Below are 24,989 nucleotides of genomic sequence, written 5' to 3'. Positions count from 1 at the left end.
CCAGGGGAGCAGAGACAAGATGTTCCTGCCAAGCCCTGCCCAAACTGCAGATTCATCGGCAAAACCAATGTTGTGGTTCAAGCCACAAAGTTTTTGGGGGTGGTGTGCAACAGATAACAATAATAGATTTTGGTGCCACTTTGAAGTGAAAGTAATATAAGCGAGTTTAAACTGTTCATTCCCCTCTAGCTGCTTTTTTCAAGTTTAACAAATTGAAGGGGAAATTTTCTTCTTCTTTTTTTTTAATTTGAAAGTAGTCACTATTTATTAACTGATCAGATTACAAAAATAATCATGGTAGACACCCTAGTTCAAAAGGCCTGTTGTTCTGGTCTACTGTACTGCCAGCATCTCCACCTTCTACAAAATAGGTGGTCTTTCTCTTCATTCCACCTCGTGAAGATAATTTGCAGGGCTGTAGGAAGGTGTTTCGGAGAAGGCAATGGCACCCCACTCCAGTACTCTTGCCTGGAAAATCCCATGTACAGAGGCGCCTGGTAGGCTGCAGTCCATGGGGTTGCTAAGAGTCGGACACGACTGAGCGACTTTACTTTCACTTTTCACTTTCATGCATTGGAGAGGGAAATGGCAACCCACTCCAGTGTTCTTGTGTTGAGAATCCCAGAGACAGGGGAGCCTGGAGGACTGCCGTCTATGGGGTCACACAGAGTTGGACACGACTGAAGCGACTGAGCAGCAGCAGCAGCAGCAGCAGGAAGGTGTTTGCTGCTTTAAAGCATTTTCCAATACTACAGATCCCATGAAGCAGATCCTCCATGCAGATGATACCATATTTACCAAGTGATCAAGCAACCGATATGTAATCTGTCAAGGCAATTTGCTTCTTATTGTTTTGCCATAACTATGCTTGTAGATAATTCATTTGCTGACTTCCAGTTTGGATACCTCCACGCAATACATGACTCCACAATACCCAGCTTGTTAACCGAAGTCCATCATCTTTCTGTGTTACCATCACAAGTGACTAAAACTTATATAATCTCACTTTGCCCCCACTTTATTCATTGCCTACTTATTTTTTAGTAAGTAGATTATAACCTCATATTGAAGACTACATACATCTCCAAAGGATTCATATGTCTTCCCTGAATTATATAAGTGATTTTGACATTGCCCAAGTCTTTATTTATTTTTTTCCTTTTTAAACTTTTTATTTTGTATTGGGGTACACCCAACTAACAAACAATGTTGACAGTTTCCGGTGAACAGCAAAGGGACTCAGCCACACATATACATGTACCCCTTCCCCCCCAAACTCCCCTCCCATCCAGGCTGCCACGTAACACTGGGCAGAGGTCCACGCACTATACTGTAGGTCCTTGGTGGTTATCCATTTTAAGTATAGCAGTGTGTACATGTACGTCCCAAACTCCCTAATTATCCTTTCCCTGATCTTTTCCCCTGGCAACCATAAGCTGCTTCTCCAAGTCTGTGAGTCTGTTTCTGTTTTGTAAGTAAGATCATTTGGATCTTTGGATTCCACATATAAGGGATGTCATGTGATACTCCTCCTTCTCTGTCTGACTGACTTCACTCAGTATGACACTCTCCCGGTCCATCCATGTTGCTGCAAATGGCCCAAACCTTTATTTATTAAAGGGGGGGGGGGGGAGATGTTTCAAATAAAGACCCAGAGGTCATAATGACTGCCAAGACAAAGCAAGTCAGTGATCCAACTCAGAAAAGAACCCAAGTCTTTGATGTTGTCAACAGCACTTTAACTTTCAATGACAGAGTCTCTTTAACATGGAGAAACAATAAGTCTGTAAATACCTCTTCTGGAGCACTTGTGTTAAATGGGTCATGACTGGGAGAGCCCCTTACTGGCGTCAGCGACAGGTTTTTCTCCAGATCACTAAAGACCTGCGGGTCCAGCAGAGTGGAGAAGGAGCTGGACGGAAGCAGGTCTTCCAAGTCGCCATCTTGGCCTAGGAACAACAAGCAAAGAGGACACCAACAGCTTTTCACTTTTGGAGGAAGATAAGAATCTTGAACATAAAGAGTTTTCTGATCCTTAAAAACCAAAGAGTCAACTTCTGGCATCCCTAAGAACAACAACATGGAGCCTAGGAATAGCATCTTAAACTGGGAGCACCTAAGGCCCAGGGGCTCTTGGGCCATGTGAGTATCCAGCACTGGTACTGATAGAGGTAATCAATTAATCAATAGTGGTTTAATAAACCTAACTATGGACTCACAGCATTGGCATGAAAGCTAACTGAGTCTGACAACCCTTCTATAGTTTTGTGTCAGCATGTGGGGCTTTAAGTATTTCACTTCAGAAATAACCTGTGGAGGAATTCCAGGAGAACAACTAAAGTGATTCTAAACAGCGACAGAGTCACACTTAACTCCATTTCCATCATTACTATGCTCTTGAAAAAAAAATGTGCAAAGCAAAAAGGGAAAAGAGAAAAGATGATGACTCTTGGTCCCTCTTGAGAGGGTTCTTTATGCCATTCATTTCATTTTAAAGCAGAAAGAATAATGACATAATGGAAAAAAGTAACCACATAACCGGCAAAGTAGCAACTCTGAGAATTTTTTTTTAATGTGTCTAGAAATGAAAAGGATTAAGTGCTGAACAACAGTGCCAGACATTCTTTTTTAAAAACAGAACGGTCCTTCCAACTAGTCTTTAAATAACACAGAATGGCAAATCATTTACTTGTTTAAAGATACTAACTAGACATAGCTTTTAACTTAGGTTTTATTAGATTTTTACTCTAATTTTATTAGAATTGAGGTATTCTTAGAATTGCCTGAGGATTTTCTAAATAAATATAAATCCTACTGAGAAAGCACTGTTGATGAAACTCTTCATTAGAACAGGACATAATTTCCAATGGTTTATAAAAATCCTTCTGTACAGGGTTAAAAACTCTCTCTTTTAACTATACTATTATATGCATAGATTAAAAAGGCAGAAAGAATTACATGAAAATGCCAGTAGTGATCATGCCAGTGCAGTTATGAGTGATTTTTACCCCTTTTCTCTATTTTCTAAATATTTTACAATATAGTCTAGTTGCAGAAATTAATCTGCTCTTTTTTCATTTTGAAACATTATAGTATTGAGATTCTATAAAATCAAACAATGTTACAAATAATATGACTATGCAAAAATACTATGTAAAATATTTGCATAATAATTTTATGTAAAAATTAATTAGAGAATCTGTAATATTCCTTAAAAGATACTCTTGTGAAGGCATAGAAAATGCTGAGTAATGAGAACTATCATGACAATTAGAGGTTTATTTGCTCATTCAAGATAACTATAAAGTCTTAATACATGCCAGGCCTCATGGACAAAAACATGAAGAACCATTTTGTTCAAAGATCCTGGTCCAAAGGATTTTCTTTCTTTGTGAACCCATCAAAATTAAAATTTCAAAATCCCAAATGTTCCACAAGTACCTTCCCAAAGACTTATTTTCATCACTTACTTTTAAAGTAAATAGCCCCACCTATGCAGTGCTAATGAACAAGAGAACTTCAAAGTTCTTAACATTTCTGCTTATTTTGAATGACCCCCAAAGCTTTGTTGTATTTGAGGATGACCAGTTGGCCCATCAGCAGATAAAATAATAATAAATACAACAAAATACAGGCTATTTTTACTTAGACGTTTTACAGACTTTTTAAAAAATGTATTCAAAGCTGGACACAATACCCCTCAACCCCGGCAATGTTTCTCCTCTAGATTCCCCCCTCTTGGTAAGTGGAGACATCCTCTGCTAGTTGCTTTAGCCAGAAATGTTATCTTTCCTGATGCTTTCTTCTTCTTCACTTTGCTAATCTAACTCATCACACTATTAAGTCACGGGTAACACCAAAATAGATTTCCAATCAGCACTATCAAATCTTCCCACTGTAATACTGTAAGGTTATCTTGATTGGTTTCCCTTCCTTCCAACACTGCTGGCATAGTCCCAGTGGTCCATAGTCCACGACGCTCCATCTGTCATGTCACTGACTTGTTAAGACCCTTCAGTGGATCCTCTGGGCTGGAATGAGAGCTGAACTCCTCATGCATGATCTGGCTGTGTCTCTTCTATTATCTCATCTGTCTCACTCTGCCCTCTGCCCACTACCTTTCAGGCACATGCGTCTCCTTTTTTTTTTAATTGGAGTAGAACTGCTTTACAATGTTATGTTAGTTTGCTGTACAATGAAGTGAATCAGCTCTATGTACACACACTGAGATCCTTTTCCACCAAGGCTCTCGCACATGCTGTGATTCTCTCTCTCTCTCTGGAATATCCCCTATACATGGGGAGGGCTCTGTCTGAACAACCAAACAACACTGCACTCAGCAGCCTACACTTTTTCTGGCAGAGAACAGATGCCTAATAACATTGCTGAATGAATGGATGAGCCACCTAATTTGAAATAATAGCAATTGAGGCCAAATGTAAAAAGTTTACAGCCATGTAAAATCAACTCAAGTAGAAAAGCTCTTAGAGCTACATACCTTTTTTACCTGGAGCCAAAACCACTGTTTCTTGCATTTTCTTGTACCTGTTCAGGCACTGTCGAAGATCTTCTATTTTCCGATCCTATTAATAAAATAATAATTTTTAATATTATGATTTTTAAACAATAAACGTAATTGAAAAGAATGAGCAGACGTGAATTATTTACATTATCCAAAGAACAGTTCTAAACTTTAGTAAAACTGCTAATGTCTAGAATATTTTTCCTACATACATCAGAGATATAGAAAAAGTACCTCTAAATTTAGAGATCCTATCCTTCAGCTGCCATCTTTAAAAAACAAAAACAAAACAAGGTAATAAGATACAAAAAACAGCCGAGAAAAAAATCAACTTTAATTACTCTCCTCTCTACAATAAGTCAGAGCTGGAAAGAAAGATCTATACTTGCTATCTTCATCAGCCACCATTAATTTCCATCTGGTTTTTCTCTTCTCACAACACTCCATCAAAGTTTCTTCAATTAGTCATCAGGGACCTTTCTCTTCAGGGCTTCTCAGGTGGCACAGTGCTAAAGAATCCTCCTGCCAATGCAGAAGCCGCAGGAGACACAGGTTCGGTCCCTGGGTTGGGAAGATTCCCTGGAGTAGGAAATGGCAACCCACTCTAGTATCCTTCCTCGGGAAATCTCATGGACAGAGGAGCCTGGCGGGCTACAGTCCACCGGGTTGCAAATGTCAGACATGCTGAGCCCACGCACACAACCTTCTCTTTACTAGAAACAGTGGACACTTTCCATCCTTTTCCGAATTTGATCTCCAGATGGCAGGTGATTGACCCCCATTTTCCTTCTTTCACTCTTCTCTCCACTCTTTCTTTTCTTCTGTCTTGATTTGTTAATCCTTGAGCAGATGAATAGTCTACTTCCATTACCCTCCCCCTACTCCACCCCACGCTAATGTCCCGAACAGAATATGAAATGTTAGAGCTTCAAGGTTTTATCCTTTACCCTCTTCTCTTCTCCCAGGCCCTCGGTGTGGTAGATTATAAACACAGGCTCCCTAGCTCCCTCCAACATGGATTTGGGGCATGACCATATGACCTACTTAGGCTAATGATATGTAACAAATGAGGTTCAAAGCAAAGGCTTGAAAAGTAGTTGCACGCTGGGGCATGCCCTCTCTTGCTGCCCTAGGAACTCTGAGGCCACTATGTGAAGAAGCATAGGCTAGCCTAATGGAGGTAGGGAGATCATTTGGAGAAGATACAACCCAGCTGGGATCAACCTAGATCAGTCTGTCAATCATCAGACATGTGAATTACACCATCTTAAACTATCCAGCCCCATCCCAGCCACCAGCAAATGGCAGAGGATCAGCAAAGTCAGCCCAGACTAGAAGAACAATCTAGCCATTCTACAGAAGTATGAGAATTAACAAATGTGATTTATTATGGGGCAAAAGCAAACTGATATATCAACTATAGTTTTGTCCCCACCAATCTATATATTTCAACTCTATGTTTCTCCTAAAATCGACAGGGTTCTCTGCCCACCAACTTATAATCCTACATTAATCCTGAAATGTAGATTCATTTTCCAAATTTCTATGAGAAATCTTTTAATGTTCCACAAACACATCACAAATTGAATACATCTAAAATGAAGCTCATTATTCACCCCTAGTACTTGAGTCTCTGCTTGGATTCCCTTAACTCTTTTATGGGTACCCCATTCAACCCACTGCCCAAAGCAGAAAATTTTCCCCAAATCCAAAGATTTAAAATCTTGTTAACCAGTGAATTTCTCTGAAATCTGACCCCCTTATAACTTCACTGCCACTGCCTTCTTTCCACAGCTTCATTTCTCACCAATTTTAACAGCCTCTTAATTGTTGTCTTCCTTCTCTTTCTTTTAGTCTTGCTTCTATTCTGCCATCAGAATTGGCTTTTTAACATGGCAATTTAATTATGTCACCATTCCAGGTCTAAAGCTGAGACTCCAAGTCATTAAATCATCAGCTTCACTATAGCACCCCCTCATACACCCACGTCCTCCACCTGTATCTCATGGCTCCAGAACTTTCCCAGTATGCAGTGGCTGTTTCAAGACTTGGTTTTGACTGGTGATTTTGCTCATGGATCTTGTGCCCAGAACATTTCATTTTCTTGATGAATGACTCTTGCTCTCAAATCTCAGGATTTGCCCAAATATGTCCTCTTTGAAGGCTTCTTGGAACCACCAAGAAGTTAGGTCCCTCTTGGTGCTCTTAGAGAAGTCTGAGCATCTAATAAGCCCTCATTCAACACTGGGAGTTTTGCTTGTTATTGTTGCTTTTTGAGGGAGAGAAACGAAAACAAAGCGAATTTTAGTGTTGTTGTTGGTTTTTTTTTCAAATTCAATCTATGTGGACAGTTTGCTAATGACTTTTTATTTGATGTGGGGAGGACTAACACACACAAATAAACCTATATATGGGTGGGTGGGTACAATGAGTTTATTTCCATTGAATAAAGAACAAAAAGTGTGAAAGGCAATAAACAGAGTTAGGCAAGAAAGAGAAGGAAGCTCACTATGATGAGAGAAAAAGATCAAGACAAAGTTCTTTAGCATTGACTTGGTTTTTATTTCCTTGAAGTTACTCTTTTTTGTGGGAAAATGTCTCCTTGTTCTACTCATTAAGGGACATGAAGGGGGGACAGTTCTGGTGACAGGATCTGAACCTGCCTGCTGGGTATGTGGTTGGTCAGGGAAGCCATGAAGAGACACGTTACTTTATTAAGACCCTGCGTCCCTGCTCTGAGCACAGTGCAGTGGGGAGAAGCAACAGCTGGAGGAGAAGCCCTCCTGGAGATGTTGGCATTAGGCCAGTGCATCTCAAACAAAGCCTAGTGCCATCTTGACTACACGGTGCCTGTGCCTGTTTCCTGGCATCTCACCACGCAGGAGAGCAGAGACAATCCCAGATGCAGAAGAAGCCAGCAGCGTGAAGGAAGCAACATGTTCACAGAGATTAAAGTCAACATGATGGTGAAGCTAAGACTGCCATGGCCACCTCCTTCAGAGTTCATATGGTGGCCCAGAATTCCCAGGGACCACAGAAAGGATGTACTATGGACGATGTCCTTTCTCTCATTTGTCACTTGAATGTAAAAAGCTGATCTGATAGCTTGAACACATTCTAAATTCAAGATGGTGGGCTGTTGAGGGATGGATTCTCAGTAGAGCCAGAGCTGCTGGTCTCCATTCCTATCCACGTGGCACAAGTATGTCACTGACCCGCTGAGAGCAGGTCCACTTGGGCAGGAAGGGAGAATCCATCCCCGTAATGTCAGTTGTCTAGGGGATGTTCTTTCTAACTAGGGTATCTGATGAAAATGCATGGAATGATCAAAATGATGATGCAACATATCCAAATAAACAGTTAAATTTCACCTACGTACCTTTTCTTCATTTGCTGCCATCAAAGACTCCACGGCCTTTTTCATTTTTTGTACTTCAATATCTGAAATATCACAATATCAAATCAGAAATCTGTTTTTTTTAAACATGTGTGAAAACAACAAGAAATTACTGACTCTTCATGTTGAAATGTTTTAAGGTAAAGATGTTAATAATTTATTCTGCTTGTTTTTTTTTTTTTTTTTAAGGCACATTTACCATTTATATTCTCTTTTAGGGAAAATCTGAAAAATGAACACTTTCTATTATAGCTCACCTTAATAGTCGTCATTCTAGGAAAAAAAAACAACTGCCCTCTCTCAAAGCAAGGACAAAGTCCTGATAAGAACGCTGAAGATGAAATTTCAGTGAAATAACAATAAAAACATGGAATTTTCAAAGAAGAAACTTATAATAAAGCAGGTGAAAGTGATGAATGGCATATATATATGACAAAAGCAGAGAAAATGTTCAGTGATAACCGAGACAGAGACACAAATGGTAACAGCCTGATGGAATGTGATATTTACATGAGTGTCATGCTAAGAAGCTAGCTGTAGATTCCATACAGAAGGATAATAAGTACTTTGCTTCATCTATAAACTTCATTTCCAATACCATCTTAAAATATAAGGGCCAAAGTAAGTGATTCTCCTTAACACTCGATATTCAAATAGAAAAGCATGCTACTTTAATCATAAAACCAAATATTTTAAATATGAAGTCAATCCCAAATGAGATCACAAATTAAAAAAAATTAAAACAGAGAAAAAAGTTCAGCTAAAGTTGTCTCCTTCTAAGAGAAAAAAATACTACTGAAGGTGAATTTTAACACAATGACGCATCATCCAGCAGAGATATAACATTTTCAATTATGGTATACTCTGTAGGAACTGCTTTTATTATTATTTTTTAAATGGTAAATTTCCTGAAGAATTTAACATCTGGAGGAAAGTCCACTAAGGGTTTATCTTTATCCTGCATTAAATAACCTAGATTCTGTTAGTCAGCCTGGGTACAATTTCTTTTGTAACACAAAAGCGTACGTACGTTTATAGAAACCCCTAATATAGATCTCAGTGAAAAAGTGGGCTACAAAACACTGGAAAGCAAAAGCAAGTTTAAAATGATTGTTAACTGTGGTAAATTTTAAAAACAGTAGGTTTTGACTTTCCTGGTGGTCCAGTGGTGAAGAACCCACCTGCCAATGCAGAGGACACGGGTTTGACCCCTGGTCTGGCAAGATCCTACATGCTGAGGGACAACGAACTGTGCACAACTACTGAGCCTGTGCCCTTAAGCCCACACACTGCAGCAGAGAAAGCCTGCATGCAGTAACAAAGACCCAGTGCAGTCAAAAATAAATACATAAATTTATTGTTTTTAAAAGCAGATTTTCACTGGAGTATAAACATTGTTTTCTCCTCTGACCCTGTATCTCAGGCCACAGAGGAAATGCTTCCTCCCCTCCACAGTCTGGGGGCTCTGCTGAACCCCGCAGAGCAAGGGGGCTGACTCGGGTACAATCTGCAAAATGGTCTTTTACTCCTGCTTCTATCATCGGTTAGTTACCCTCTGTTTGGTACATCCTGAAGAAATGAGGAGCTTATTGATGAAGCAATTTTACATCTTTGGTGAGAGAAATGTTTTAAAAATACATGCAAAGAACAGTCCAAGTAGTGCTTTGGGTGAATGTGAAGGCTGATGGAAATACACCAAAAACCTTACTTTTGTCTTTGAGCTTCTTTTTAAAATTTTCATCTGTGCAGGAAAACCCATTGAATTGGAAGTTAGCATATATTACAATGATAATATTTTAAAAGCACTATAATTTGGTCTCCTTTTACCTAAAATAAAGAGGCTTTAATCTCATAAAGACTGAATAGGAAGCATTATTTTATGACTTTAGGACTGGCACTATCATACCATAATGCTTTCTGTGAGATTAGAACCTCACGTAATTAATGAGAAGACATAAATCTGAGTTACTCTCTTACTTCATCTTTCTGAGACTTGATTTTCTCACATTAAAGTTGGGCCTTCCACGTACAAGTGCTTCTTAAACACTGTAATGAAAAAACAGCTAATGTTGCATCAGCTGCTTCTTATATTCCCGTTACAGTCTGATCTATGACCCTCCTGAACATGAGGAGGACACTGCTTATGTCACCTCCATCTCATCGTTCAAGTTTAACAGCACTGAAATGATCCACCTCCTGTTCAACAAAATCAGTCCACTGATCACGCAGTTAGATGTTCTGTTAGCATCAGATTCCATTAAGTTTCTAAACACTAGTTCTTAATGCCTGTACCTGTCTGGTCGGGTACTGCTAACAAGTGGTTCACAGACCCGTTCAGTTCAGTCCAGTCACTCAGTCGTGTCTGACTCTTTGCGACCCCATGGACTGCATGCAGCTCCTCAGGCTTCCCTGTCCATCACCAACGCCCGGAGCTTGCTCAAACTAACGTCCATCGAGTCGGTGATGCCATCCAACCATCTCATCCTCTGTCTTATCCTAATCACAGACCAGTGCTGGCCCTCAGATCTGATTTTGGGTCGCATTATTCTGACGTAGCCTCTGTAGTTCACAACTCCTATGAATCCATTTTTCTCTTATGACTCGTGAAAGCATAACGTGCCTGTGAACGTCCATGAAGAAAGTACATCCTATACATGCAGCAAACAGAGAGGAAAGACGCATTTCCCTCAATGTTGGACGGACTGAATTTTCAGATGGACAGGGAGTTGTGATACCTGCAGATAAATAAAGCCAGGGCAATCTAGAGCCAAGAAGACTATGGAGGTAATCTAATTCAAGCCCCTCACTGTACAGACAATTGTAATTTGGACAAGAACTCTCTCATGATGAGAATTTACCATGTAATAATTAACCATGTAGGCTTCCCTGCTGGTTCAGACAGTAAAGAATCTGCCTGCAATGCAGGAGACCTCGGTTCGATCCCTGGGTCGGGATGATCCCCTTGAGAAGAGAATGGCTACCCACTCCAGTATTCTTACCTGGAAAATCTCACGGACAGAGGAGACTGGTGGGCTACAGTCCATGGGGTTGCAAAAAAGTTGCCACAGGTGAGCAACTAACACTTGGACCAATGATTAGGCTTAATCTAAAATAAACATCCGCAAAAGTACAGAGGTGCCCTCCTCTAGCTGCTCAAGAGGAAGTTAACAGACGCCCAAGCACAGTGAAGAGTCTCAGAGGAGTCCGGGGGCTCCGATGGCTGCTGCTGCTCCTGTTTCTCTTTGATGCTAATGTTACACATCATCTAACATCAACTTCTTTTACAGACTGTGATGGTTTTAACAAAAGAAGAAAACAAATGTTTGATACATATTCTTACCTCGATCAAGAATTTCAACCCCTTCTCCTTTCATCTGGCAAACCAATTTTTCTTGTAGTCTTCTCACTTCAGATTCCTTCTCTTCCAGTTGTTCTTTCAGAGATGCCAGCTCCTCCTACAAATGATAAATTCATTCAAAAACAGTAGATTATGACTAAAAGGGAATATTCAGAGAGTCTGTTAACTCTTGAATCAATACTTAGTTTTCATGAATGAAACAAAAAAACTACAAGAATTTAGACGCAAACTTCAGAAATCAGTGGCAATGATAAGCAGGAAGCAAGACAATTAATAAAAGTCCAATTTATAATAACTATGGTATAATTATTTCAAGTTTCTTTGTGATCAAATTAAAAATGAATCTTTAATAGTGTAATTAGGACTAGGGCAGCCCTAAGGTTTAAGTCTTATGTTAAGTAAAATATCTGACCAAGTTAATCAAAGAAGATAACCAAATTAGATGCTTAGTGTCATAAAAGCAAAACAAAATACAAATTTGAAAAAATATCTTAGACTTGCTTGACATTTATTCAGCATTTCAAGATGGTACTCATGTTCCCTAGACAAGATAGAACTTAATTAGTGGATAAGGCAGCAGGCAATAAACAACTTTAAGTCATGGGACTAAATAATTCCTTCTCATCACTAAGGTAAAAGAATAGAATCTTCTACAACAATGGGAAAAAAAGAGATTCTTTAATCTTAAAAAAAAGAAAAAACTACACAACTATTTAAGACCTTAAATCCAATGTTCTATTTACTGAAGTTTGTTTCAGCCTCATTTTGGTAAAGAATCACTAGCTTTAGCAAACTTAGGTTTTGCTGGTTGTATTTATTAACACAGGAAATAAAGCTACGCAATGCAAATAAGTATGCCTTTATTTTCAATATAACATTTTATTTTCAGTTGGTAAAGATATCTATTATGTTCAGCATTATGAGAAGATGTAGCTCTCCAAAGCAGCTAAGAAGTTGGTCTATTATAGTTTTTACTTATGGTGGGAATGGACACCAAATATAAGGAATTTTCAGTAGCATTGTTAAGAAGTGCTGCCATGAGCTCACTATGCTTCTAAGCAGTAACATCTACTCACTGCCATGGTAGAGTTAACTGCTGTATGCATTTACCTTTGAGAAAGTCTTGAAAGAATAAGACTGTTTATTACTGATACCAAAGAGAAGTCTTTCCCAGGTGACTTTTGCAATTTTTTTTTACCATGCTTGGATCTCAGTCTAAGAGAATGAGATTTAATTTATAAACAAATACTTTTATTTTACAAGTTTATTACTTTTCACTATTTTATATGCTTCTGAAAACAATGTTAGGGATTGCAATGTCCCTTTAATTAGCTTTACACATATTAAAAAAAAACAGGGGACACACACAAAAAAATGAATGCACACACCACTAAAAACACCATCACAGCAAAACAACGCAAGCCAGAAAGCAACAGGCCATGGACCCATTACCCAAGGTCTACTACACCTTCAGTGACTCCCACTTTTGTTCCATCCGCTGCTTTTCATACTGCATCTGACCCACCTTGATTTTCATGCTAGAAAGTTTGGCCATTAAAGACTGGTAGAGAGACAGGAGTGAAAGAAAACTACAGATAGAAAAAGACAAGCTAAGTAACCAAGAACACAGTATCAGTTTACAAAGGAGGTTAGATAACCGAGAGAAATGACAGGTTATGTTCTACCAAATTAGTTAAACCCTGATTTTTATTCAGAATTGTTGCTGTTCAGTCACTAAGTTGTATCCAACTCTTTTGGGACCCCATAGACCTATAGCCTGCCAGGGTCCCCTGTCCATGGAATTTTCCAAGCAAGAACACTGGAGTGGGGTGCCACTCCCTTCTCCAATTATTCAGAATGTGAAAGTCGCTCAGTCGTGTCCAACTCTTTGTGACTCCATGGACTATATAGTCCATGGAATTCTCCAGGCCAGAATACTGGAGTGGGTAGCCTTTCCCTTCTCCAGGGGATCTTCCCAACCCAGGGATTGAACCTAGGTCTCCCACACTGCGGGCAGATTCTTCACCAGCTGAGCCACAAGGGAAGCCCAAGAATACTGGAGTGGGTAGCCTATCCCATCTCCAGCAGATCTTCCTGACCCAGGAATCGAAACAGGGTCTCCTGCATTGCAGGTGGATTCTTTACCAACTGAGCCACCAGGAAGCCCTCATTCAGAACAACAGTGTTTAAATTCTAGATGGTCTCCAGCTTGGGGAAAAACTTTGTTCACTTGTAAAATGTCTTAAAATGTCTTCTTTATCACATTCTAGTAGAAAATGTATTTTATCTATATTATTGATCATGGATGAGTAGTGGAGCCACTTATATAAAATTTTTTGCCATTATGAAAACTCACCTTGGTAGATTTCAGCTTTTTCTCATACTGAAGTCTTTCATTTTCCATTTCACTGACTCTTAACCTCAAATCATTGATCTCCTGCATTAGGCCCTGTCCAAAAAGAAACAAGGAAATACATTAGGAAAGCAGGAAATACCTATTTACCTACCAAAATAGCAGTTTGGAAATCCTCAGTCAATGGCTCTTGGGTTACAGCTGGATGAATGAGATCAGACAAATCGGAATGAATGAGTCTCCTTGAGAATCTTTCCATTAAATCTTCCGACGGATCCATTGAAAGATCCATTGAATCTTTCCATTGAAAACATGGCCTCCACCCTAAAATGATGGGATTGATTATGGAAACGAAAAGTGATGATAATTTTTAAGAAAGGTAACTGATCACTTGTTATCACTGAGCAAATATTTCTAGATTAAAAATCACTATATGAACTCCATCTTTTTAAAATAATCCAGAGAAATTTTCTTTAGTAAAGTCATTTACTTTTAGGGCCTTTTCAGCGATATATGGATATTTATAAAAATATTTTTCTAATTTCTTTGTCTACAAAAGATACATATTGTTCCTCAACCCAATCTGGGAGAAATGACTGAAATTTAAACACTTTATACCAAGGACTCTAAATTTGAGGGTGGATGAGAGCTCTGTCATTTACAAATATATTCAGTATCATAATATAATTTTACTTTGGAAAAATGCAAAAGAAAGCAACCCTAATGTTTTCATAATAAAATCACACACCTTCTCTACTTTTATTTTAAAAAATCTAATTTGTTTGTAAACATTGTCTAAATATTCTGAGCAATAGTGACATTTTTGTCCACAGGTCAGAGAGTAGGAAAAAGAAATTAGAATGCAAAACAATACAAAGTCATCCAGAAGGAGGACTCAAATAGTCTGTGAAGACGCCTTTTCTCTAACAACAAGGTATGAAGCTTCCACCAATGGTTAACGTGTTTTTGTTCCTCTCAAGACATTTTCTCCTGAGCCACAAATTCACAGGTAACAGAAAAGAATTACACGAGAATGCTATAAAAAACAAACAGAACAATGCTATTAAAGTGTAATCAGTCAACCTCACAAAGGCCAGGAAAAAGATGCTCTAGTGAAATATACTTCTCAGAAAACCTACAGGTTTTTAAATTGTAGTTTCTTATAAAATGGGGAAAAGTACTACCTAGTATTACATAATACTTATAAATATTGTAACTATTAATACAATGTTTCAATAAGAAGCTATTTTTTGTTTATGAATGACATAAATAACTGTTTGATATCATTTAATAACATTTTAATTGTGATTAAGTTGTGATTTAGTTTACCTGTAAGTTCAAAATTCAAGTAAAAGGAAAAAGTCAGTTTCTCCCATTCATTTATCTACCACTTATTAACCACTCTTGCATAATATGAGTTCTTAGTAATCTTCTTTAATCAATCTGGTCTTCCACAGATATATTTTCCCACTTATTGTTAAAAGTGAATTCTATTTGGATTGAAATTCTATTTGGATTGTTTCAATTCTGTTGTTGAATTGCTGATTGTTGGAATTTCTCAGCTTTGAATTCTATTTGGATTATTGTGTTTCACCACTTCCTTTAGAAATAGTGGCAATTTGTAAAGAAGAAACAAATGAAGAAAACAGAATTATAAATTGAGGTCATTTTTCTATTAAAAAAGAACTATCCAATTATCCCTTGAGGTAATACTGTAAGTATGAACATAAATTTTTAATCTGAAAGAAGCCCTATCGTTCCATGATAACTCAAGCTAGTAAATCTGGAAGTAGCTCCTAAATATGAAACCTTAAAAAATGTAATACAAATTATTTCCAAATAATTTCTTATCAGAAGTTCAGTACTTTTAAAAGTGAAAATCCTGGTTATCTTTCCCTTTTCCTTCGCAGAAAACTAGGGCTCCACAGAAACTCATTTCTGATATCTGTATTCTTACCAGAAGGGGGCACTGTTGAATGATGCTAACCACCTATCAACAATTCCTGGGATAGGCAAGTCCTGTCTTCCAAGGTTTCAAGACTTCTACCCCTCATCTTTTGGAAGTGCCTATACTTCTACTTCTTCCCCACACTCCACTGGTTTCTTAGAAACTAAACTCCAGGTAACCTAAAATCTTAAGACAAAGTTAAAGAATTTTGGATTCATGAAACAGCCAGAGAAACATTTCAATTAAGGGGAAAAGGTAGGAAAATGAGCATATTCAATCTTAAGTTTTTTAGCTTCAGTCTTAAAGACTACTTCAATTATTTTCACATATAAAAGCAGTTTATAATATCCCATAATCTCTAATCTCTAAAACGCATGCTACATCTTACCAATAGTGCTGAATGTTTATTAGAAAGTTATCAGGGATTGAAGTTTTCTAGAGTTTTGGTGACAAGATCACCTTGCATATGATTGAGGCAATGTATAAGTGAAGCAAGAAAACACCAAAAAGAGGTTTTACAAAAAATGCAGACAAACTCAAGAGAGAATAAATATTGCTCTGGGCTCTTACCCCCCAAAAAATCATAAAACAGCTAGCTACTTCAACTTAGTCCTAATGGTTGGTTAACATCTTGTATCCAAATTAGCCACAGTGGTATGGGTTAAGACTTTCCCTAAACTTTGCATGTATAGTAAGCCCACCCCTTAATGCTTCAAAACTACTAACTTCTTTCCTGACACCAGAGTTAGCTCTACTGCACCTTATCCACCTGTTGACTGAATTCTACCACCATTTTACACAGCAGCTGTGGAGTCAGGGAAAGACAGAAAGGGAAAAGAAAAAATATTCAAACAGACTTTAAAGAAAGCACAAAAGCAAGAATTTTAAGGAAACTAAGTAGTTTTCTAAGTTTTAAGACCTCCAGTCTTAGTTAAACGAAAAACATACTAACATAGGTGACTGATAAAGAGTTTTAAGATTAAAACGTGAGCTAAGCTGGGGTTTCCTTCTGCTACTGAGGAAGTAATACATATACCAAGACTTTCCCGTATAGTTATATATTTGACAGAAAATTTAACTTTAAATATAGCAATGGAGTATTTGTTGTTGTTGTTCAGTCACTAAGTCATGTCTGACTCTTTGCAACTTAAGAGTATAAACCTTATTAAATTCAGATATATGAAGGACTTTCATACAGTGGAAAACATATGTAATGTAGCTCATATCATGATGGCACGCAGTCAGCATAAAATAAATACTTGAAATGAAAACAGAGGGGAAGAGTAAGTAAATGATTTCTCTTCTCTCTTTCTTGGTGCCCATTTTGTAGCTAAGTATGACACTTCTCCATACCCAACCAAGCAAACAAAATAAAGAAAAATGAAGAGAAGACCCTAGGAGAGAAAAAAATTTCTACAGCTCTTTATATTTCTTTTCTAATGAGTAGATTTCATATGTTCTGTGCTGCACCTCCTGACAAAAAGCAGTTAACAATCCAGAAGACCTAGAGTAACAATAAACTAAGTTGAACAAACAAGAAAGCATGCTTAGCCACGAAAAGGGGGTACTTCAAGGTGTAAAATCTACCCTGAATTTCACAAAAGTATAATTGGCTGTATTTATTAACAACTGGAATGACTTACATGTGGAATAGACCAAAAGTAAAAGTTCAAATTAAATGACCTCTAAAATCTGTGATTCCATGAGTACATAATGAAAGCATGTTTGCTATACCTACTTAAAAATCTATTTATTATACAGTGAATAATCAATGTGCCTAAATAAGAACTATCAGTAAAATCACACACTTGAATCCATTATTTCCACAATGAATAGAATCAGTATGGATAAACAGATGAACGGACAGACAGATGGATACATGAATGGCAGAGAGATAGACAGAAGCTCCAAATGTCCTAAAGTCAAAAGTATTTTTAAAGGCGAGTGAAGGGATTAATATTTCATATCAAAACTTTCAAAATAAAAATTACTATTATCATTTAGTGATAAAAAGTCAATGTAAGCTTATTCTTAAAAAGAAATATGGATAATGAGGGCATATAGTAATTAACTACCTCTCCTTCACAACTCCAAGGAATTTCAACTTGTTCTAGAAATATATGTGTGTGAGATATATAAGTATGCATATATATAAATTAAAATGAAAATGTTAGTCGCTCAGTCATGTCTGACTCTTTGTGACCCCGTGACCATAGTCCGTCAGGCTCCTCTTGTCTATGGAATTTTCCAGGCCAGAATACTGGAGTGGGTGGCCATTCCCTTATTCAGGGGATCTTGTTGACCCAGCGATGGAACCTGGGTCTCCTGCTTTGCAGGAGATCTCCCTATGGATTGTAATCCACCAGGTTTCTCTGTCCATGGGATTTTCCAGGCAAGAATACTGGAGTGAGTAGCCATTCCCTTCTCCAGGGATTTTCCTAAGCTGGGGATTGAATCTGGGTCTCCTGCATTGCAGGCAGATTTTTTAACTGTCTGAGTCACCAGGGAAGCCCTGTATCTATATATATACGTATGTGCACATATATATGTGGTTAAGTCGCTTCAGTCGTGTCCAACCCTTTGCGACCCTATGGACTGTAGCCCACCAGGCTTCTCTGTCCATGGAATTCTCCAGGCAAGAATACTGGAGTGGGTTGCCACTTCTTTCTCCAGGAGTGTGTGTGTGTATGTATATGTATATAAAGCGAGAGAAAGGGCATCACTTACCTCCGTGTCTCTGAATCTATCTTCATAATCCAATCTGTCCTTCTCTACAGCTGTCAGTTTTAACTTTAAGTTAGATATTTCAGCCATCAGGTCCAACTTCTGAGTTTCTAAAGATGTCCTACTCAGAAGCTCCTATTAGGATTGAAGAGATACATGCAAAAGTTGCTTTATTATAAACAGTCATATATGGATGTGTCTTTCTTATGACGGTAAAACAGTATTATTAAGTAGAGGATGTGAAAATTAATTCTAAACAGATACATCTGGAAAAATTATTTGCTTTAGTTAACCTTCATTGAGCCAAACTAGTGTTCAATAAGCAGCACATGTCTGCTTTGTGGGAAGACATATGTTCTATTGACAAACACGTATATGAACTTAAATATTCTTAAGCCTGTGATAATACTGATGATGATATTATGTTTGCTATGTGAAAGGTACTGTTCTTACATGTACTAAGTGGTTCAATCCTCAAAACAATCTTATGAGATAGAAACTCATTAGGATAACCCATGAATTATCCTTGTTCAAAGGTTGAGCCTCTTGATGAAGGGGAAAGAGGAAAGTGAAAAAGTTGGCTTAAAATTCAACATTCAAAACCTAAGATCATGGGATCCGGTCCCATCACTTCATGGCAAATAGATGGGGAAACAATGGAAACAGTGAGAGACTTTATTTTCTTGCGCTCCAAAATCACTGCAGATGGTGACTGCAGCCATGAAATCAAAAGACGCTTGCTCCTTGGAAGAAAAGCTATGACCAACCTAGACAGTATATTAAAAAGCAGAAACATTACTTTGCCAACAAAGGTCTGTCTAGTCAAAGCTATGGTTTTTCCAGTTGTCAGGTATGGATATGAGAGTTGGACTATAAAGAAAGCTGAGTGCTGAAGAATTGATGCTTTTGAATTGTGGTATTGAAGAAGACTCTTCAGAGTCCCTTGGACTGCAAGGAGATCCAACCAGTCAATCCTAAAGGAAATCAGTCCCGAATATTCATTGGAAGGACTGACGTTGAAGCTGAAACTCCAGTACTTTGGCCACCTGATGCAAAGAGCTGACTCATGTGAGAAGACCCTGATGCCGGGAAAGATTGAAGGGAGGAGGAGAAGGAGTCGGATGAGATGGATGGATGGCATCGCTGATTCAATGGACATGAATTTGAGCAAACTCTGGGAGATAGTGAAGGACAGGGAAGCCTGCCATGCTGCAGTCTATGGGTCACAGAGAGTTGGAAACTGAGCAACTGAACAGTTGAGGAAGCTAAGGAACACAGAGGTTAAGAACTTGCAGAAAGTCATTACAGCAAAGAAATGGCAAAGCATAGGACTAAACAGTCCTATTCCGTGTGTAGTGTACCCACTGTATTATAGGTCCTCTAGTAGACAAGCATCACACATGTGTGTGCCCATACACGTTATAAATTATTTCCACTCAGAGTCATATAATGTACTTGTGTGCTAGTCACTCAGTTGTGTCAGACTCTTTGCAACCCTTTGGACTGTTGTCCCCCAGGTTCCTCTGTCCATGGAGTGAATAGCCTTTCCCTTCTCCAGGGGAATCTTCCCAAGCCAGGGATCAAATCTGGGTCTCCTGCAATGCAGGCAGATTCTTTACCATCTGAACCACCAAGGAAACCCTTTTTCCTAATTCTAAAATATACACTCATGGTTGGAAATGAGGCAACTGTATGAAAGCATAAAGAGGAAAACTGAAATCATGTACAATCTTATTAATATTTTATTCCAGACACTAATTGCAATGAACACTTTCTATTGTGTGTGTTTGGAGACCCACAACTCTAGGTTTTTGCTTCTAATAAGCCAGTCTAAGTGAATCATAAAATTCACCACTGTATCAGAGCAAACACAACATATAAATGTAGCATCTCAAACAGGTCAGCAGGGAAACCCTACCTCTGAACATACCTGCTGCAGCATTTCCTCTGTGGCATTCAACTTCTCTCTGTGCTCTTCAAGGCAGAACTCCAGATCGCGAATCTTCTCTCCTTGAGCCTCCACTTGGTCTGTCAGCACACTCACCTGTACACAGAGCGAAATACTGTCACAGATTAGGAAGAATTTGGGTCCCACTGTCAACTTTATTTGTCTACAGAGAACAAAAACTGGGATGATGGTACCAATCATTTGGTTGTTAAAAAAAAAAAAAAAAAATCTAAGCATTAATAAGAAACCAGCCCTTCACACGCTTATTCTTATCATGCATGTTGGTTTGAGGATTCCTCTTCAATTTTTAAGAAAGTTCGGGCTGAACTGGGGATGTGCAACACTTTATAGGATAAAAACACTGCAACTCTGTGAGAAAGAGCATGTACACAAATTATCTTTTTTGGAGGGGCCGGTGAGGATGGGAGACAGTATTAGAGATTAAGAGAGGAAATGGAGTTAATATTTGAAACAGAAGTCCTCAAGAACTACTTAGTTCTGTTTTTTTCCCCCAAAGCAGTCTGTGGAAGGCTTCCCTGATAGCTCAGTTGGTAAAGAATCCGCTTGCAATGCAGGAGGTCTGGGTTCGATTCCTGGTTTGAGAAGATCCCCTGGAAAAGGGAAAAGCTACCCACTCCAGTATTTTGGCCTGGAGAATTCCATGGACACGGGGGTTGCAAAGAGTCAGATATGACTGAGCAACTTTCACTACTGACTGAAAGTGGTCTATATCATTTATTTACTGAAGTAAAATATTACAACATTATATTAGTTTTAGGTATACAATGCAATAATTTGATACTTGTACACACTACACAGTGATCATAACAAGTCTAGTCACCATCCACCACCATACCGTTGACTCCCTTCACTCATTTCAACTATCCTCGGATACCTTTCTTCTCTGGTAACCATCAATCTGTTCCCTGTATCTATGAGTTTTGTTTTTTTCATTTGTTTTGTCTTTTAGATTCCGCATATAAGTGAAAACAAGTGGTATCTGCCTCTCTCTGTCTTGACATTTCATTTAGCATAATACCCTCAAGGTCCATTCACATTGTCACAAATGGGAAGATTTCCTTCTTCTTTTATGACACAGTAGTATTCCACGGTAAACATATATATACTATATACCACACCTCCTTTTTCTTCTTTTTAACTTAAACTTTTTGCTCTGCACTGGAGTACAGCACATTAACAACGCTTTGACACTTTCAGGAGAACGGCAGAGGGACCCAGCCATACAAATATTAATACATGTATACATTCTCCTGCAAACCCCCTTCTCAGTCAGCGCTGCCACAGGGACTATTCAATTTTGATACTTGACAAAGAACACAGAAAACAATCCTGGGAATCCAAATTCTGTGAGGTCTTTCATGATCCCACTGTCCACAAACGTGTTCAAAAGCCAGGATGCAGGTCTAAGGTCCAAGACGAGCCACTGGGTTGGTCTCTCATCCTCAGTATTTACTGCAAATCTCTGAGCTTTCCTTCCAAGGATCACCAGCCTAGTAAATATGCTTGGTTTTTTTTCTCCCCCACCACGCAGCTTGTGGGATCTTAGTTCCCTGACGAGGGATCAAACCCAGCCACAGCAGGGAAAGCATCAAATCCTAACCACCAGGGGATTCCCTAGGCTTCAGTTCTTTTAGTTCAAAATACCAAAGTAAAACTCTTTGTCAAGGATTTAAAAGATGGCGAAGGAGAGGAAAACTCAAATTTAACCTACAAACAGGACTCCACTACCCACTTTGCGTTGTTTGGTCCATGGCATCATTTTTCAAATTGAAAAAACTAAATACATATCAATGTATGACAAAACCCACTGGAAAAAAAAAATAAAAAAAATAAAAAAAAAGAAAAAACTAAATATATATTCAGGTTCAGAAATTCTTATTCATATTTACGAAATCGATATATACATATATTGACATATACATATACATATATCGATATCGACACACACATATATACATATATAGTTACAAAGTCAGAATTTCTGCCATATATATTTTTGTTTTTTAAAAAAGATCATTTATCAGAAAATCAGATGACATTGTGGCTATCACCAAACTGGCCCTTGAAGAGCAGAGGCTAAGGGCTGCTCACTCTAGACTGGGTGTGCATACCCTTGTTCCGTCACAGTCCTCACCGGTCCCTAATGTGTATAGATGGCCCCGTACTTATTTCTATTAGCAGTCTGGATCCTGTAAGCAACTGAATTTGCCACCCCAATTTAAAATGGTCTTTCTAAGTCATGAGGGGAAAAAAGCATTTAAAAATCACTTGCCTGAAGAACGAGGGATTCTTTATCATTTTCTAAACGGGCCAGTCTTTCTTGATACACATCTCCGTTCCCAGGGAGGTGTCCATTCGTCTGAAAAAGGAAGTGATACATGTAAGCCTGACCCTCTTTAACACTGAACTACTGTGGGAAAATAAAAATTGCATATGTTTTTAATCCAAGGAACCTGAATCGAATTCAGCACAGCTGTTACTATTAATACAAAATATTAGAATGCAACATAGTTCATATAAAAACAGCAACAACAAAAAAGCACTTCTCATCAAGCAGAAAATCATGACCCAAAAGGGACAGTGACTCCTGAGTCACTGGCAGTGAATACCCACGTGAGACATGCAACGCTTTGTGAGTGTGTGGTTGGGCACAAAATCCCTCTTTCTCCTGAATGCCATCATCAGTGGGAATGTACTGAGGGGGCCTTCCATTCCTCCCGTCTCCTCTCACAGTCCCAAATCCAGGGCTGCAAATGCAAGACTGCAGGCTTCTTCCCGCTACTCCAGTCTCCAAATCACAGAACAAATATTCCCTTTCTCCCTGGAGCACTTCTCTGTTTTTCTTTTCAAGACCTTAAACATTGAGTCCACAATGTCCTCCACTGGCAGCAGGAGCCAAGCTCACTGCCGATTTATCATGTTCTGGTACAAATGCCAAAGGAAATACAGATTGGGGGTGGAAGTGTAGATTTTTTTCTCAGCCATCTTATATGTGCAAGTGATTAAGGAGACACATTGAAAAGGCTTACAGAGTGCAGACAACATAAAAACGTCATTTTGAAACACAGTAGTATATGTGATGTGTCCCTTGGTATCTCATTTAAATAGTTCATAATCACATAATGTGTAATCCCAATAGAATTTTCTGATTACTCATTCAAATACAACAGAAATACAAACCAGTAGAGTCCAAAATGGTTAAACGGGGCCAACCAGAGTTCAACTGAAAAAGCAAATAAACCACCCCAGACTTAGAATCAGAGAAAACACACACTGTACATCCTTACTGCCCAGAACATAGCTGATGTGACGGCTATTGTTTTTCCAGAATCAACTGCTTTTATCATTCTACCTTTCCAATTAATGCATTTTCTAGTATAAATTCTGGAAATACCAAAAGCTATGTATTGGGAAGGAAACAAAAACAAACAAAAACGGAGAAATAATGAAAAAGAAAATTGCACAGTGTTTCTTCTAAAAATACATACATCCCATAAGACCACAAGACAATCTGAAACTAGTTAGTAAGCACGCACTATATGGGTGCAATTTTTAACATCAGCTGCTTGACCACATACCTGCACAATAATCACAGCATAATCACAGCCAGAACTACGTTACAAATATTAGAAGGAGACTGATGGAGTGGCTAGGATGACTTCCATCCCTGAGGACTACCAGGAAAATGAAATTTACCTTAACCTCTTGAGGATTGTTTTTGGGGAAAGAAGCAGGATGGGTAATGCATGTTCTCAATCTGAGAAAGTTGCTGAGACTCACCCTACATGACTTTAAATCTCCCATTTTGGTCATGAACATTAGCAGGCATCTGCTTTTAAAATTACACAAGCAATGCTTTATCAACAGACATGTTCTCCTGGGTAGGAAAAAAAAAAAAAAAAGCTTTCTGCTTAGTGAGGACAAAAAAGTAAAAGTCCTCTTTCTCCTGACTGAAGGAGACTATAGCAAGATCAGAACTGTTTCTAGAGCAAGTTCTAGAAGTGCTTTTTGAAGCTACTGCCTATGATATGGAAATGAGCTGTCCCCAAACCAGTTCTACAAAATGATCCATTTAAAAAATACTAAAAACTGACCACAATGAGCTCATGTTTCTCAACACTGTATTGATATTTACAAGCAGTCGTAACACTCATGACTAGTTTATTTTTAAACACTAAAATAACTTTAGGAACAAAAGACAAATGAGCCACCACAGGAATAGTTATGTACTTTTGAAGTATTCTGTTGGTATATTCAAGGAGATAAAGGTCTGTTCTGTTCACACTTAATTTCTGCCACTTTTTGTTACCTTTGCCTCTAAAATGCTAGCAAGAGGTACATTCCACTAGGCAAATACCCTGCTGTCTCTATTCTTCCTCCATCTCCTGTGCCCTACCTCCCAGATCACTCCATGCCTCCCCAAACCCGGCATGCTCTTTCAAACACTAATGCTATTCCTTCTGCATGGACTGTATCTCCAACTCCTTCCCTCCTTCTTCCACCTCATTCCTTAGGATCCACCTCAACTGGGGCTTAGTCTGGAATGTCTTCCATGAGTTGCCTGTTCACTTGTATGCTAGTTAACCACACCCAGATGACCCTTTGTTGCAGCAGGCATCACACTGAATGGACTAGGCTAGACTTGACTACACACACAACTCTCTGTACCAACAGACTCTGAATTCTTTGTACAGTCCTCTCAATCTGATGCACAGTGG

The 24,989-nt window shown here is 38.5% G+C and overlaps 1 protein-coding gene across 13 annotated transcripts in view; it reads right to left on the bottom strand.

The window, feature by feature from the left end:
* The window catches only part of PPFIBP1 (PPFIA binding protein 1), a 196,904-nt gene that overhangs the window by 26,683 nt on the left and 145,232 nt on the right, over positions 1–24,989 (bottom strand). For 11 of the 13 annotated variants that reach the window (XM_061125182.1, XM_061125178.1, XM_061125179.1 and 8 more), the window contains 9 exons: positions 22,544–22,630; positions 20,233–20,346; positions 18,306–18,437; positions 13,634–13,726; positions 11,260–11,374; positions 9,628–9,660; positions 7,902–7,963; positions 4,499–4,583; positions 1,795–1,949 (listed from right to left, as the gene is read on the bottom strand). In XM_061125182.1, the coding sequence (XP_060981165.1) occupies positions 1,795–1,949; positions 4,499–4,583; positions 7,902–7,963; positions 9,628–9,660; positions 11,260–11,374; positions 13,634–13,726; positions 18,306–18,437; positions 20,233–20,346; positions 22,544–22,630 (876 nt within the window). The remainder of the gene's footprint in view (positions 1–1,794; positions 1,950–4,498; positions 4,584–7,901; positions 7,964–9,627; positions 9,661–11,259; positions 11,375–13,633; positions 13,727–18,305; positions 18,438–20,232; positions 20,347–22,543; positions 22,631–24,989) is intronic. The other 2 variants (XM_061125187.1, XM_061125189.1) reach the window with 1 other exon arrangement.

This window comes from Dama dama, chromosome 22, assembly GCF_033118175.1.
Source record: "Dama dama isolate Ldn47 chromosome 22, ASM3311817v1, whole genome shotgun sequence".
NCBI lineage: Eukaryota > Metazoa > Chordata > Mammalia > Artiodactyla > Cervidae > Dama > Dama dama.
This window is presented reverse-complemented; position numbering and strand designations above follow the sequence as displayed.